This window comes from Scaptodrosophila lebanonensis, unplaced genomic scaffold (assembly GCF_003285725.1).
Source record: "Scaptodrosophila lebanonensis strain 11010-0011.00,11010-0021.00 unplaced genomic scaffold, SlebRS2 tig00000024-arrow-pilon, whole genome shotgun sequence".
Classification (NCBI taxonomy): domain Eukaryota; kingdom Metazoa; phylum Arthropoda; class Insecta; order Diptera; family Drosophilidae; genus Scaptodrosophila; species Scaptodrosophila lebanonensis.
The window spans coordinates 23,243,783-23,259,850 of record NW_022060538.1 but is presented as its reverse complement, the minus strand read 5'-3'; the positions used below and the strand labels follow the sequence as shown (position 1 = coordinate 23,259,850).

The window sequence follows — 16,068 nt, the reverse complement described above, 5'->3', positions numbered from 1 at the left end:
CAAGAGGAAAGTTTATACGAGTCTCTTAAGGTGAGCAGGGCGGTGTTTTTGGAATTCGAAATCATCGAGTAGACTTGGCAGCTTGCAGCAAGCATTAAAAATAATTGTAATTTTTCATTATTCCTTATTAAGACATTTTTAGCATTTGCTTTTACATTGCAAAATACACAAACACACTCAGGGACTATTATTTCCTTTAAACAAATTACTTGTATCCTGTGCAGCTGTGTATGTTGGATACAGGGTGCCAACTTTGAATTCGGAAATTTGCTGCTTGTTGTATAACTCGCATAACTGAAACGTGACGTAACAGTTAGCTTTCTGTTCGGGGCACTGTGCACAATGCTGCCAACTGGTGCGCACACGAAGAGCTGAGAAGCAGAGAAAAAACAAATACGAAGCAAAAAGTGTAAAGTTCGCGAGAACTCGAATTGTAAGTAGGATCGTGTTTTGTGCATAAAACAAAAGCAAAATACGCACAAAAAATTTGGAATTGTATAGAGTGATTGAGTCGAAGCACCGCGGAGTGTACGCCCAGCGAAAATCCGAATAGAAGTATAACCTACGTTAACGTTACCACCTGTGCTGTCCCTGCCCCTTCCAATTTTTTCCACTTGCACACACACACAGACACTTCCATACAATTCTTTTCGCTTTGCGAAATCTAAGACGAAGGCCAAACGACTAAGCAACCAATATCAAGCAAGCAGCCAAAATCAACACAACAAATGCGTGCGGGAGCGCTTGAAAGTATATTTTAGTTAAATTGCAACAGCAATTTGCAGTGTCACTGAGGCAGTTGCTTACAAAGCTTTTCGCCCAGGCTCTGCCTCCGCCACACACACTCAATCAAGATGTCGGTGCGAACAAAAGTGTTAAGTTTTGTGGACGTAATGATGCGCGTGCCCCCCATCATGGTCATTGACGAGATACTCAAAGTAGGCATGGGTCTGCCAACGCGGCTGTATCCCAATTCGGTAACCAAGGATACAGATGGAGGTCAAGCGGCGGCCCCAACAGACGCCAGCAACAGCACATATGCCGTACTCAGGCGAACATTCTTTGGCCTAATCGGTGACGACGCGGCCGCCTCTGCCATTAACACCACACAAGCAATGCTGGAACGAAGCATAGACAATGCATCGAAGACAGCGCAGACGGGCGGCATGCTCAGCTCCTCTTTCAATGCGCTTATGGATGAGCTAGCACAGGATGCCACACTGGCGGACATTCTGACTATGACCACGGTGAAATTTGTGATCTGTTTATTAGGTGAGTTGCGCACCACGTCATTCAGTTGGTGCTGCTTGGCCGCCGGCCAATTACTGCGCGCTTATCGCAACACGGCACCGTGTTGTGTACTTTACACTCCTCAGCTGTCTGCATAAACAATAACATTATAAAACAACATTAACATATAAATTATTTTTCGTTGCCCATTTTCGATCAGGTTTCCTGAGTGCTTCATGCATTTTCATGCTGTGGACGCGGCATCTGGTGATGGTATATATGTTTCTTACCTCGTTAGGCTTGACATTTCTCTCCTACTGGTCAAATGTTTCCGCCTTGGCGCTGATGGAGCGCAGTCCAAGCATTTTGGAGGACGTGTTGTCCATGAACACGACACGGTTGCTGGACTCTGGAGGCGTGGTAATGTCCCTGGCGCCACATTTAATGGCTCAGTGGTTTATGGGAATGCTGTTTGCCTACATTCACCTGGGTCCACGTTTTGCGTTGCTGCAAAAGTCAATGCCAATTATCTTTACTAGTCCCATTCTATTGGCCATGTTGCCTCTGCCCCCGCGGCTGATTGGACATCTGCCAGTAATTGCGGGCGTCACACCAATTATTTTAACAATGATTACACTGATGAAAAGCGCGATGGAAGCGAGCAAGACCGTCTACAATGGCTATCAGTATGCCATGAACTTTGTATCCAACTTTGGACTCTCGGCTCTCATCGAAAACGAGTGGCAGAGGCTTAATGTGCCCAGTGTTTTACGCGTATTCTGGACCCTAAGGTAAGCATATCAATACTCCCAAATAGTGGCCAATGACATAATGCCATATCCACAACTTCAGAATCATTCAAGGCGGCTACGCGCTGATCAATTCCGACACGCCGCTACCTTTGCTGCCCGCAGTTCAGAAACTGCTCGTGGATGGCTGTGAAACACTGACTGCTGTGCTTGGTATGACTGCCGTAATCTCGGTTGTCTGCCATTACATTGGACGTGGCTTTCAGTGGTACCTGCTCACATACGACAACGATGAGGAGAAATCATTGGGTACCGTCTCGGCTGTACTTTTCTATATATTGGCGCTTCAGACAGGTCTAACCTCGCTCTCGCCTGATAAGCGTTTTGTGCGCTTGTGTCGCAACCTGTGCCTACTTGTCACAGCCCTACTGCACTTTCTACATAACATCGTATCACCTATCTTAATGTCTTTGAGTGCGGCACGCAATCCATCGCGCAAACGGCACGTGCGCGCCTTGTCTGTCTGTGCCTTTCTCATTGTGGTGCCCATTTGCCTGCTCTTCTTTCTGTGGACACAGCACTCGCCCTCCACTTGGTTGCTTGCTGTTACTGCCTTCTCCGTGGAGGTCGTCGTGAAGGTGAGTATTTTAGAAATAGAGTTCAGAGTGATAGAATTTTATGGTAGCCCATTGAAAGAAAAACTTACAATTAACAATTACGCAGCAACTTTTGAGATTATCAAAATATTCTATGATACAATTAATAATCACATACTAGATAAGACTGCCATTAAATATTCTACCGGAGATGAAAATAATTATAATTGAGCTTAATGATAATAAAATTCTATATGGTAGCTATTATAAATTAATTAAATGTATGAGTTTCTTTATTAAAAAGAGTTTATTTAGTTAGGTTTGTTATCAATGGAACTTAAAATGAGCTTCATGAAATTGTGTGTGTTTGATGTAATTTTATGTTCTTTTTAAGGTGCTTGTCTCGTTGGCCACCTACACTCTGTTTTCAATCGATGCCCGCCGACAGTTTTTCTGGGAGAAATTAGACGATTATCTATACTATGTGCGGGCTTTCGGGAACTCGGTGGAATTCTGCTTTGGAATATTGCTTTTCATCAATGGAGCCTGGATTCTAGTTTTTGAATCAGGTAAGATTTAAGCTTTAGCTTTAGTCTTATTTTTTTTTTTTTACATCAACGTATGAACCTGTAGTTTCCCTTTTTTATTTTCGCTAAACTTAACATTATTTCACGCTTTATTTGTATACTTCAATTCGTTGCTTATGCTTATCCCAAAACTTTTATGTTATGTGTGTGCATGTACTATTTTTATTTGGTTGATTTTGTGTACCGATAACTATAACTTGCTAGCCCAAAATGCTACAGGCGGCGCCATTAGAGCGATCATGATGTGCATCCACGCCTACTTTAATATTTGGTGCGAGGCCCGTGCGGGTTGGTCCGTGTTCATGAAGCGTCGATCTGCTGTTCACAAGATTTCGGCTCTCCCCGAGGCAACGCCCGCCCAGCTCCGAGCCTTTGATGATGTTTGCGCTATTTGCTATCAGGTAAGATGGAATTTCTTCACTGCATTTAACGAAATTGCTGATCTCGATTGTTTGCAGGAGATGTACTCAGCCAAAATAACCCGCTGCCGGCACTTCTTCCATGGCGTGTGCTTGCGCAAGTGGCTCTATGTACAGGATCGCTGTCCCTTGTGCCATGAGATCATGATGTATACCGACAAGGCGGAGAACAATGCCAACGAAACTGAGGAAGAGGCAGCAGCGGCGGCGGAACAACCGCTCCGCATTTATCCCCGAGATGTAAGTGGCCATTATATTTGTATGTTCTGCCTACTCTAAACTTCGGCACTTTCTAATTATAGGAAGCAAATAATGCTAATCCGGCACGTCATTCGCCTGATCGCGCACCTCCCGTGCCAGAGGCTTCCACGTCCACAGCAGCGCCTCCAGTAAATGCTGCCCAGGTGTCCAGTGCTGTCAATGCAGCAGCATCATCCACCTCCACACCTCTACCCGCAGGCATTGCCCCCAGTACGAGTAGTAGCAGTACCAGTAACTCCAGCTATATTACAGCGTCCGGCCAGCAGCCACCGCCGACGGCAACTTCAGCGGCTGCTGTGGCCACCGCAGCAGCCAGCAACACAACACACATGTTTCGAATGTCGCAGGATCAGCAATGAACCACTCAAACCGGCTGGCGAACTTTTGACACTTAGTACTCGCTTACATAAATCGAAACTTGCAACTGTAATTGTCCTATGTGTTAGTGTACTTATGTAAAGATGCATATAAAGGATCATACATTATATTCATAATTTAAGCCCCCCATCTGCTTTAATGGCGCTCACACATCGATTCAGAAACACTTTAACAGGCTTAATCTGATCTTCATAAGAAGCACATATAGACATTAATCTACACAAAAAATCAGAAAGAAAAATGTATGCCAAACACAGAACGACGATAGCTTCAATTTCGCAAACGCTAAATGTAATTATAAACCATATACATATATGTTATAATAAATTTAAGCGCCAAACTGTGGCAACTTCGAAATCTGTGCGCTGGAATTAACGAAAATGCTACCACAGATTTACGTAAAGTCTCTGGTTTAAAAAAATAAGTTCACCCAAAAATATTTACAAATACTTAGTGATAAGTTTGAAAAAAATAGTAAAAAAAACCAGGTGTAAAAAGTAACACAAAGAAAAAAACGATGTGGTGAAGTCTGAAAATGATTAAATCAACTACCAAGTAAAACTAGTTAAAAGGCAAAAGTGGAAACAAAACCAAGTAACAACAGTGAACCTATGTTGTATAATTGTAAATGTAAAAACTTGAATTAGCAAATGTTTTTGTTTTTATTATCTATTTACGTTTATTTAGCTTTAATTTAACTAGACGAAAAAGAAGCAGAAAAATACAGAAAATACAATACAATGTAAGTAAAATATGCAATCATTTTTCATTGACTAGACTGCCCAGTTTTTGGCTATTTGGCTAAGCAGCAACGAAAACTCCAATAACTCTTCGGCATTCGAAACCAGTTCTTCAGTTGAAAATCAAATCGTTGTAGTTTCGCAGCAAGTGGTACGGGGACACGCGACAGCATGTGGTTGTGCGAACCACTGTAATCCGATCGGCGCGTTCAAAATTGGCCTTCACGGTCTCGTAGTAACGTCCATCACTACATGAAGGTAAGAAAAACGTTAGACGCGTGTCTAGAAAGCAAGGTGGACATTTTCGAAAAGCGTCCCTCCCACATATTTTTGAAAAGTTTTACAAGAATTATAAGTATATTGGTCAACGTGGAGTGAGACATTGATAAAGAACACAATAAAGAACTATAGCCGTTAGATTTTGAATGCTGGAAAGGACAACTGCACTGGACCCATACCCGAACTCATACTCACCTCAGTACCATGCAGCGCAGCTTGAGGCATTTGACACGCAATATATCAATGGCCTTCTGGCTCTTGTCGGAGAATCGCAAGTTGTCGGGATCCCACCGCAACTCAAGTCGCTCCAAGTTGCCGCAGCTAGATGCAATCGTGTCCATAAGTTGATCAACGTGTATATTAACGCCCAACTTCTCAGCAGTGCCCATGACCACAATTCTATAAAAGGGAGCAAACCTTAAGTTAATTTGAAATAGGAAAGCAAACATTTAAGGTTGCGTACTTGCAGTTTCCCAGCAATGGAAGCACGCTCATCCACAACTGATCAGTGATGTGTGGCATGCCAGAGAGGCAGCAGGCACTCAACTGGTGGCCGTGGCGTTGTAGGAACTTCAACAGAGCCTCGTCAGTAATATTGTCCGAGGAGTCCAGGTCCAGAGATATGAGTGACCTAAACATGATAAATATTTAATTACAACTAAAAAAACTACAACCTACGCACCTGGTGGTTCCGGCCTCCATCCATTGCTTCAACACCGTATCGTTGAATCCGTTTATTTGACCGGCAGACAGGAACTTCAAGCTGGGTATGCGTGTGAGCATATCTACAAGGCATTCAGTGGACAAATCCGTTGCCGTTATGTCCAGCTCCTGCAAAGCGCACTTGTCCCATTCGGCTTGCATGACAAACTCCGATTTGAGGCTGGTGCCGTTCATCAGCAAGCAGGTGAGACGCTTGGAACGCTGAATCAGCGTCTTGAGCGTCGAGCCCGTGACCTTGTTGCAAAAATTAACGGCCAGGCACTCCAGCTGTATACAATTCGAGCTGAAAGCATCGATGTGCGAGTCGTCAATAAAATTGATGCCATATAAATTGATGACCCTCAGATTGGGCGTGGCCGACTTGAGCTTGTGGACATTGATGACTTCGTAGATTTCCTCCTCCTCCTCCTCGCACTTCTCGTAGGTGCCAATCAGATGGAGCACCTCCAGACCGTTGATGAAGTTGTAGATCTTCCGCATGAAACCCTCCATAAAGATTACCTCAGACAAACAGATGCACATGTAACGCAGCTTGGTGGGAAAGGCCTGCATCTCACTAAAATCATGCAGCTGCATGGCTAACCAGAATATATGAAGTCAAGCTCTGATTGGTTCCGGGATACCTCAATGCTTACCTGTCGAAAAGTCAAGCAGCATGTGCGTCAGATTGGGACACTTGGCGGAGAGCTCGTGGAGCACGGTGTGCGTGATCAGCTCAATGGGCAGCTCAATATAGCGAAGCGTCGGTCCAAAACGGACCGAGATCAGCTGCAACAGCATCTCCAGCGAGCCCACATGCAGTCCCGAAATTTCCGGACGCAGCGAGACATTCTTCCACAGGCGCGTATCGTAGGCAATCTGACGCCAGCGTCTACAAATCCTAGCCAGGCGACAGATCTCGCGGTGTGAGAGATATGAGAAAATATGCAGTAACACCTTGTCGGGCAATTTCTCGATCGTCTGAAAATGTGAGTGGAAATATTTTCAGATTTTTTCAGGAACACTCTCTTCGAACACTCTTTTCTTTTCTCATTTCTCTCTTCTAAACGCCTATATCCCGTGTAGCCGTATGCTATAATTCCAGACTTACGCACCGTATCCGCAAACGGACTGCGCACTGTGCCATCAGACAGATACACCTGGGATGCCTCCACGGCCAACTGACCCCAAATATCGGTGGAAATATCCATTTTTCAAGGCACCTTCACTGTATATAGTATAGATCTAGATACTGTCACTCGCGCACGCAGGCAGTTCAGATACACATATGAGAATTATATAAAAAGTGTCAGTCTCTAGCGTGGTACTCGAGCAACAGTATCCGTATCCGAGCACGATCGACTTCTATCTGAATCTGCAGCGGCCCATCGAAAACACAGCTACTTGTGCTACTGTGAGGAATCGGAATCTCCAAAAAACAGAAAACTATATGACACACTCACAGGCAGCTCAAGAGAACCTACTCGCGCGTATGTGGTTTCCTATTTATAGCTGAGCACGCAAAGAATTAAAGCGAAAGAATGGCTGCAGACGCGGTGCGCTAGTAACGCAGAAACAAACACAAACGCCAAGAATTTCTAGTGCATGCCCAGAGAGCGACGGTCAGTTGAACAGCTGTTGGCCCCGGCACCCACTCTAGATCCATTTACATATATCTACATACATATGTATGTATGTATATAGATACAAATATATGTATGTACTATATATGTATATTACATGGGCTCTGTTTGTTGTCGGAGCGGCAAGCTATACATATATACGCCATCGATCTGTTTGTTTTGTTTACTGCCGCCAGTTCGGATTCACTTCGGCACCTTGGGAGCATTCATACATGTACATATGTATGTAGATATGTATATAGTCTTGCGATACTCACCAGACGCGTCTTCACTGCCAAATTGTGCTCGTCACGTCCAATGGCTTGGGACGAGGTTTGCGCTGCCAAAACATTCCAATTATCCATTATGTGATAACACTCAGGTGGGAGGCAGGGTGCTACTTTGGACTTGGAATTAGGCTGATTGGTGTTCGTGTGCTGGTTCTAACGACTATATACAGGATGGCGCCGGTTCGTATAACTGTGTCGGTGTTTTGGTGTTCGTGCTGGTGCCTGTGTGGTGCATGCGTCTATAAGTAGACGTAAGTCATTCATTCATTCATTCATCATGAAAAATACAGATATCGTATAGTAAACGGTTTCAGTTTTTTGACAAACCTATAGTACAATGAAAATGCACAATGTTGGTAGCAAATTTCGGGATAGTTGTGTCAGCAACTGTTTGCCAGATGTGTCCTACAATATGACCAGTTTCTTTTCTAGAAAATCGGAGACTTGGCCTCGAGTTGAAATGGACTTTTGCATACTTTGGTTTTTCAAAACACTAATACCGTCTATTGGTGAATGCATAACTCTTCGATGACTTAAACTGTTGACATGCATGGTTTACTGAAGCAAGTGAGCACATATTTACCCATTATGCAAAATAATGTTAGTCGCTTTTAGTATAACTATAAAAATACAATAAGTATATAGTATGTTATTTCTCTTTTCACACCATGACGTCGAAATAGTGCACTAACTGAGGTATTTAGTAATGAGAACTACAAATTTGCACGTCATCATGCAAAAATGCATCTGATTATTATGCAAATTTTTAATTCTGTGCTTGTTCAATACCAACAATGCACACTAAAATGTTCACTGTCTACCCTAGGACTATTTATAGGCAAATGCTCTGTCTGTCTACAAATTTTCCTTTCGGTATAAGTACTGTAGAAATTTCGTAATGTCCACTATTACAAGGAAATACGGCGAAGACTCCGCATAGATTACACTTTTACTTTTATTACACGCTTCCGGGCACAGTAGTTTCTTATACGAAATACGGACTAGTTAGCCATAAAAAAGAAAAGCATAGTTGAAATATATCCCGATGTATGACTTGAATAACACCGAAATGTGTTCCGCGTAGTTGACTGCTTCACAACGTCCGTACAACTGAATGAATCGGGGCAGCAACGAGTCAGGCGTCCGCGAAAAATGTTTTTGCCAAAATGCACATGGCCCGAAGCGGCAGGAGGCGGAGCACAGAATAGGGGGGAACTTGGTGGCGGTGGCGTCGGCGCTGCAGTCGTAAGCGTTTTCACTGGGGGCAGACAAAGTTGCGCGCGTCATTTGTCTCAGCTGGCAGATTTTCTTTGGTACGACAGGGGTCCACAGGCATGAGGCACAGCCGATGGCGCCTGGCCAAAAACAAAAATTCAGAACCGTCATAGTTCTCGTTTGTAGCACAAAGGGTGACGACATAGGAGGGATCCCAGGCGTTCCTTATAGCAAGTAAAATATGTTTTAGAATTCTTCCCATATTCTTCTCAACTACACACAGCTGCTTATATGTAGCTTGTAGTTGCTGCTTGACGGAACCTCGATGTACATTTATGAAGGCCTCATGTATGTATATAGTAAAAGAAAAAGAGGTGCAATGTTAGCACCTCAGACGACCCACCTCAAGTTCTATTGGACTACAAAGTAACCTTAAACAACTTATGTATAAAACTCCGTCTTAAAACAAAATGGACCTATGGCTGTGAGCAAACGCTGTGGCTGTGGTAAACGCAAGCAGCAGAAACATTGAAGTCGTCCAAAGGGCGCATGATTGATTGATCGTATGATTGATTACATTTTTTTTAACTAAATTTAATAAAATATGAAAATATTTAAATAATAATAAATAAAATAACTAGTACTACACCCAGGTAAAATTATGAAAAGTTAACTTTCAACAGTTATTATAATACATACTCGTACTTATTCAAGTACACATATTTTATACCTTTGATAAAGAAATGTCAATTTTGACAAAAACAAAATTAACAAAATAACTGGGTCTATCTATGTATGTATGTAAAATTAGGAAATATAAACAACTGACCTTGTGGCAGAAGTGTAGCATCTTTCGTTATTGAAACGCAGTCTCCTGCTGATTTAACTATCACAACTTGCACCGCTTGCTGCTAGCTAGTGCTGCCTGACCATTATTAAAAGAACCTTTTTCCGACAGTGCATGCGTTGCCACACACTTTTACGCAGAAGCGTTCAAAAGCGGAGCAATTCAGCACAGCCGATTATTTTATAGTTGCCGAATGATTTTAATTGCAAATATAATTTTGCGATACAGATGAAGTCTGAACTTCTCGTGAAATATACCTTAACAATTTAATTAGAAATAAATAAATAATTCTGTTAGAAAGCACTCTAATTTTTATTCTTTACATCATTTTTATGCAATGTCTCTCAATATCAAGTATACAAGTTACAAGTTTGAAGATAACCGGGAAACATAAATTCAGTTTTTTCATACACGTCGAAGCCAGTTAATTTTGCAACCCATGATAATTTTGTGCTTTCAATACATACATACCTATTTGGCGAAAGAAAACCTACAGCATGATGAGTGGCTTCGCTTACCTTTTCAGTTGCTTTGCCTGAAGTCGTGTAAAGCAGCCCGTGAGATACAAATACATATGAATAAAGTTATATCTACATACACATATCTGTGTATACCGTGCTCATTCACTTTAAATACTCTGCGCTGGTGCGCTCTCTTCTTGTGGCGGCCACCTTAGGTGCGCTCTCCAGGGCGATTCTGATCGGATAATCAAAACATAAATTTCAGTCGAATTTTTGCTGCGCACGCCAACGGTTGCTTGTTAATTGCATCGGAGTTACATACATTTGTTGATAAACGTAGGTGTGTCAGCTCCAGTCAGCCTGCTTGTGTAAGTGTATCTAAGTATGTGTAAAGATATGTATGTGTCAGCGTTTGTGCCAAATAGTAGTTGGTTCCACAGGCGGTGTTATTCAGAAGTTATTAACAACTGTAGCGAAAGGAATAATAATGTATACGAGATGAGAAATAAGCAGTTCCTATTGTTTATGTTGGGTACAGTGCGCGATGCGCTTGCAACAAGTGTGTGTGTGTGTGTGTGTGTATCTGTGGGAGACGCTCAAGAGCAAGAAACCTGCGCGGTTGCATTTTGCGGTAAGAGAGCGTGAGCAGGTGAGCGTCACATGCACTGCCGTTACCATAGAAGCCGTTGATACGCGTCGTTTCTAGAGGACCGCCTCTAGCCAGTGTTCGGAGCTCAACGTTAAATTATAAACAAATTGCAATTAGTTTAAGTGCGTCTCAATTAAAGAGTTATTTATTAATTAGCATAACAATTCGACAGTTGAACTCAGTGAGCTTCGTCGGGTGTGCAGCCAGCAGCCTACACCCTACACCCTACACCATGTCGTACGCCGCAGAACGAGTGCTCTCTTACCTCTACCCCTTTATCATCATCACATCAGTGACATGCTGCATTACGTCGGCGGTGGCATGGACCCATTGGCGTTACGTGCTCAATGCCTGTCCTGACACCAATTGCGGATGCTATCTGCATGGACGCACAACATACAACAGCTTCGAGGGAGGCAACATAGGTTACTGCCATTATGCCACATACGGACTACTCTTTCCTCTCGTCTTTGCGGTGGTGCTGGGCGTCTACCATGGCTATCGCATGTGCATTGGCAAGGGCAAGCCCAAGGCGGGCACCACAACGATCAGACAGCGGTGAGTAAGTTTATTGTGAGCTAAGAAGTGTCCCACTTCTCGCCCCATATAATACGATGTCAGAGGTTAATCGGCAACAATAACTTGCGCGACACTCGCTCAAGGGTTTTAATTAGGCCTTATGCTAATGGAAGCCAAACAGAAGATGACTAATAAAGTGAATTTGATACTTTACGCAGTTCAATTAACATTTAAGTTTTCAGCAATTGCTCTCACCCTATTTTCGTTCTTTTGACTCTAGACATGTATGTTTAAATTTCTTGCAGCTCTGGCGATATGGTAGTGGTGACCACGGAGTCTGAACTGACACCGGATGGACTCTCGCCTTATTACTGTTAGTATGGTTTCTTTTGGGGTTTCTTAACTAAAGATTCACATCCAATTTTTAGGGCTACCTGCTACCGTTATCTCGGTCATTATGGCGATATATACTCTTGTTTATGCATCTGTATTCACTGATGGCTTCGAGGTTACCTGCAAGCAATATCGCGAATCCTTACTTAAGGAAATCCAAGGAGTGGGCAACATTGTTCCTGTCATTAAGGGCCGTTTGTCCTGCGCCGCAATTTTCGATTTCATGGACTATTTGGTCGAGAGTATCTCATACGAACGCCGAAGATATGGACGAATCAATAGTGCTGCGTGCATGTACTTTACGCTGGTTATGTCCTGGTTCACCGTATTTGCCTGGATTGCCCTTTGCGTCGTGAATATTGTTCATTTGCGGCGCACACGCTCCTCTAGAGTTTAAATATTGCAAGATAATGTCATAATATAACTTCCTTATTTTTAACTGTAAACACTCACCGCGACTTATTTAATAGCTTACACCATTCCATGTACACACGTCTGCGGTAAGTGCAGCCATTTATTGTACAAATAATTATATGCATGAACAACGATTATTCGCAATTAAAATGGAGATTCTTACAAATACCCTCTTTATATCGCCTTTGCGCAAATGCTGAATATGTGTATTTTTTTCCAAAATCAATTTGCGCAGAATGGTATAAAAAATATCTACTATGAAGAGTTTAATGATGTCTGTAGATGCTCTCATTGTGCTTTATTATTTTATTTTTTAATAATTTACTTTATTGAATAACGGATTGTGTATTTATGAAATAAGTACATACGTTCATGGAAAGTCGTTACAGCGATAGTTGTTACATTCGATACTCGATAGTTTTCGCTTATCGCCCATTACTGTAAGCATTTTTCAGCACTGTTGAGGAAGAGGAAGCACCGGCCAGACCTACTGCTGACGTGCCCGAACATCGTACGAATTTGTTTATTTTTTGTATAAGATTAAACGTACAATGCTGGACATACAAACGCATATGGTAAGTCCCAATACGTTCGATTTTCACTAGCTGCGTAATGTTTAACATATGAATCCCAGGATTACGTTGGCCAATCAAAAGCGGAACGCTGGTCACGAATTATCATCACTTTCTTCGGTGTTGTCGGACTAATATGGGGCGCCATTGTACAGCAGTTCTCTCAAACGGTTTACGTGCTTGGAGTTGGGTTCATTCTCTCCTCACTGGTAGGTTTTTTGGTACCAACACTAAATATAAATATAAAGCAATTTCTTTCCTTATAGATCACTATTCCACCGTGGCCACTGTTTCGTCGCAATCCTCTCAAGTGGCAGAAACCGGTGTCTAATAATGAGCAGAAGCAACAAACAAGCGAGTCTGGCGACGAGGGCAAGAAAAAAAAGAAGTAGGAATTTAAATAGCTGAGCTTTTAGCTTAAATGTTGTATTTAACTTAAATAAATTAATACATCCCTAAATTGGACGACGGTATGATATTAGTTCGTTGTGGTCATAGTACTTGTGGATGAGATCGTACATATTCGCAAAGAAGTATAGGAGATTGTCGTAGTGCCCATTGTAGGGTGCCTCACGGTCCACTAGATCTTCCGCACTCACGGAAAGTGGCGCTGCAAGCTGATGAAAGCCCTCGGTAATCTCAAGATTGTCTAGGCCACGATAGTTTCTGTTAAGACCCCACGCATTCACATGAACTTCGAGTAGGAATTGATGTATCGCCTCAATCGTGGCCAAATACCAGCGCGGACTGCCCCGTTGGTGGCGCCAAAACTGCGAAAGGCGATTTTGAAGCACCAACGTGCGTAGGCCACGTATGCGAGTATCTGCATAAATTCCCCTGCTCTGATTCCATGTGCTGTCAATAAAGACGGCTCGACGAATGGGCAGATTATCGTATGTGTATTTGCGACCACTGAGCGCGGTATTCTCCTCGTGCAAAACCTCGTCCATACGGTGACGCAGCATTGTGCCCATATGATGTCCTTTCGGAAGGCCGTAATTGTCCTCGATTTTCAGCTGTACATTGCGTTCAAACAACTGCGCCACTGTGAGACTCTTGGAGCTGGGGAAGATGAGCACTACTCCTGACTCCTCTCTGTAGTCGGGGATATCAGGGTATGTGTAAATTCTCACATGAGCTGGGGCCAAGACAGCGGCATGTACGGCAGTACTTTTCCCATCGATTTCCTTCTTATGTTTGATAATGTCAATATGAACTGGCAGCTCCACGCGCGGCAGGTGATTCTCAAGCTCCCCTACCGGTATATAACAGCTGTAGCAAAAGAATTTTCTTGACCGATGGCAAATTCGACAACTGTGGCGGCCCTCAATTGTGTCGAGCATCTTGTGATCGGCCAGACGCATATTGACGAACGGGTATTTGCGTGGACGCGTGTGATCTTCTGCGGAATGCAACATGATGTTACGGACAACAAAAAAAGCAAAACATTGTGGCAGCGCTACCACTACGCTAAAAAATAATCTGTGAACTTACCATTGTGGAGCAAAGATGGGGCAGCACTGAAATGAATTCTCAGGGCTGCAGAACCACAGTTATTTATCGTCGTTAGTTTAACTTTCTGATTGTTTGTATTATCGGTTAATTCGTGTAGTTACAAAATGGCTGTCGATCCTTTATTTTCTCGTTTGCATACAGCAACAAGTTCGTGTTATTCATGTCTTTTTAAACCATTAAATTACAAAAAGAATTCGCTGCATATTGATGTTTTGATTCAAACATTAAATATTACGACTCTCGAAACTTTGCGCAACGAATTAAACCGTCGCTGCTCGCTATGTAGACCGCATTGTTTTCACCACAACAAATACTATTAACGCAACTGCCAACATCGACTTCGCCCAGCGCTAGCGGTTGCGAAGCATCCAAATTGTTCCAGCCCTTGACCTTATTGTCGTAGCCACCCGAGTAAAGATGTTTCTCATCGCCGCAAATGCTGTTTATAATCATCTCATGGCAGTTCTATGTACAATAATCGATTGATAATTAAAACATGCCAGTACTAGTAGAAGTTCAACTTACTGGCAGCTGCCACACACGAACAAATTTCATTTGCGGCAAATTGTTAACCAACTGGAGACCCATGCCCGTGCGATCTGGAAATGCTAAATACGTGCGCTTGCCTTCCACTACGGGCCCCAAAAGGGTTAATGGTGATTTTCCCGGTAGCACAGCTTTGTTGCTGTACTTGCCCGACTTGCCCTCGACCACAACGGAGATGACGACATCCAGATCGCGTACTGTGTAGATTAATTGCTGCTCGCCGGCAAGTGACTTGACCTCCTCCACGAGATTGTACTTGAAGAGCATGCGATCGTTGCTCCAAGTGGTCACTACACCCTTGTCATCTCCTGTGAAGAGTATCGCGCCATCGCAGTACATGGCTTGAATGGCATCGTCGCAGCGGAACAGTTCCTGCACAGAGGCATCCTCGTAGGGCGGCAACATGTACTTAACCAGGCCGTCGCAGCTGCTTGAGTACACCTTGCCGTGGTCGTTGACAGTGAGGCAATAGATATAGGCATCGTGCGCATTTACCGTGCCCAATAGTTGCAACGTTTCCGACCAAATCTGCAAAGGAGGACACTCTCTGCGATATCTTCTAATACCATATGCCATGCATATACGAGGACCGAAAATCGCATTTCTCCTTATTTTTGAATAAGTCCTTTATGCAATGCCCGTCACATTTTTGCAACCATAATTATTTAATTAACGATTTTCGGACTTCGTGCAAATTAAATGAATGGTGTTTCGCTACCCACGCGTATTTTGCCGTCGGCTCCGCCGGAGAACAGCTGATTCTTAAAATAAGCTACACAGGTGGCGTCTCCCTCATGACCCTCCGTCGATTGGTGTTCGATACGTGCGGGCATTACGAAAATGCGCGGAAGAAAACGTGTGTGTGTCCGTGAAGCCGGTCAAAACAAAACTGTTCCAAGTGCGTCGCGTTTTCAGAGATTTTCCGCTATTTCTACAGCCTCTATATATAGAGAGTGCTCTTTTGTGATATATGTACTATAAATAACCGATATATACAGTGCGTAAGGTAAGTAAATTCTCATGCTTTTTAGTTTTGCAAACACTTTTATTTTTGCGCTTTAATGCAGTTTGGTTTTCAGCAAAT

General features: G+C 43.1%; 6 protein-coding genes across 12 annotated transcripts; 3 read left to right on the top strand and 3 right to left on the bottom strand.

The window, feature by feature from the left end:
- The first annotated feature begins 232 nt into the window (after nucleotides 1–232).
- Nucleotides 233–4,794, top strand: LOC115620634 (protein TRC8 homolog). Of its 2 annotated transcripts, none has more exons than XM_030513966.1 (7): nucleotides 233–1,272; nucleotides 1,451–2,021; nucleotides 2,083–2,617; nucleotides 2,970–3,144; nucleotides 3,382–3,563; nucleotides 3,621–3,821; nucleotides 3,884–4,794. In XM_030513966.1, exons 1-7 carry the CDS (start codon nucleotides 855–857, stop codon nucleotides 4,199–4,201), a joined length of 2,400 nt encoding a protein of 799 aa, XP_030369826.1. In that variant the 5' UTR covers nucleotides 233–854; the 3' UTR covers nucleotides 4,202–4,794. The 2 variants fall into 2 exon arrangements, with proteins under 2 accessions (XP_030369826.1, XP_030369825.1); XM_030513965.1 differs by having other exon boundaries at nucleotides 3,367–3,563.
- Nucleotides 4,795–4,873: 79 nt separating this feature from the next.
- LOC115620635 (F-box/LRR-repeat protein fbxl-1) lies at nucleotides 4,874–8,944 on the bottom strand. Of its 6 annotated transcripts, XM_030513970.1 has the most exons (8): nucleotides 8,807–8,850; nucleotides 8,437–8,473; nucleotides 7,842–8,092; nucleotides 6,598–6,922; nucleotides 5,922–6,540; nucleotides 5,703–5,870; nucleotides 5,435–5,638; nucleotides 4,874–5,208 (listed from the first exon to the last, which is right to left on the bottom strand). In XM_030513970.1, the coding sequence occupies exons 3-8, from the start codon at nucleotides 7,926–7,928 to the stop codon at nucleotides 5,073–5,075; spliced, it is 1,539 nt and encodes a 512-aa protein (XP_030369830.1). In that variant the 5' UTR covers nucleotides 7,929–8,092; nucleotides 8,437–8,473; nucleotides 8,807–8,850; the 3' UTR covers nucleotides 4,874–5,072. The 6 variants fall into 6 exon arrangements, with proteins under 6 accessions (XP_030369830.1, XP_030369828.1, XP_030369829.1 ...); XM_030513968.1 differs by lacking the exon at nucleotides 8,437–8,473 and having other exon boundaries at nucleotides 8,807–8,944; XM_030513969.1 differs by lacking the exon at nucleotides 8,437–8,473 and having other exon boundaries at nucleotides 8,766–8,907.
- Nucleotides 8,945–10,663: 1,719 nt separating this feature from the next.
- Nucleotides 10,664–12,517, top strand: LOC115621398. The gene is made up of 4 exons (XM_030515042.1): nucleotides 10,664–10,744; nucleotides 11,198–11,583; nucleotides 11,850–11,917; nucleotides 11,973–12,517. Exons 2-4 carry the CDS (start codon nucleotides 11,258–11,260, stop codon nucleotides 12,332–12,334), a joined length of 756 nt encoding a protein of 251 aa, XP_030370902.1. The 5' UTR covers nucleotides 10,664–10,744; nucleotides 11,198–11,257; the 3' UTR covers nucleotides 12,335–12,517.
- A 292-nt stretch (nucleotides 12,518–12,809) lies between these two features.
- On the top strand, nucleotides 12,810–13,388 carry LOC115621147 (signal peptidase complex subunit 1). The gene is made up of 3 exons (XM_030514703.1): nucleotides 12,810–12,926; nucleotides 12,986–13,132; nucleotides 13,190–13,388. The coding sequence occupies exons 1-3, from the start codon at nucleotides 12,903–12,905 to the stop codon at nucleotides 13,313–13,315; spliced, it is 297 nt and encodes a 98-aa protein (XP_030370563.1). The 5' UTR covers nucleotides 12,810–12,902; the 3' UTR covers nucleotides 13,316–13,388.
- On the bottom strand, nucleotides 13,346–14,532 carry LOC115621146 (DTW domain-containing protein 1; the record flags this gene model as incomplete). Its single annotated transcript, XM_030514702.1, has 2 exons — nucleotides 13,346–14,325; nucleotides 14,418–14,532. Coding segments are annotated over 2 exons (1,062 nt in total), but the record flags the coding sequence as incomplete, so codon positions are not given.
- Nucleotides 14,533–14,597: 65 nt separating this feature from the next.
- On the bottom strand, nucleotides 14,598–15,843 carry LOC115621569. Its single transcript, XM_030515256.1, has 3 exons — nucleotides 15,707–15,843; nucleotides 14,964–15,512; nucleotides 14,598–14,903 (listed from the first exon to the last, which is right to left on the bottom strand). Exons 1-3 carry the CDS (start codon nucleotides 15,815–15,817, stop codon nucleotides 14,670–14,672), a joined length of 894 nt encoding a protein of 297 aa, XP_030371116.1. The 5' UTR covers nucleotides 15,818–15,843; the 3' UTR covers nucleotides 14,598–14,669.
- Between the last annotated feature and the right edge of the window lie 225 nt (nucleotides 15,844–16,068).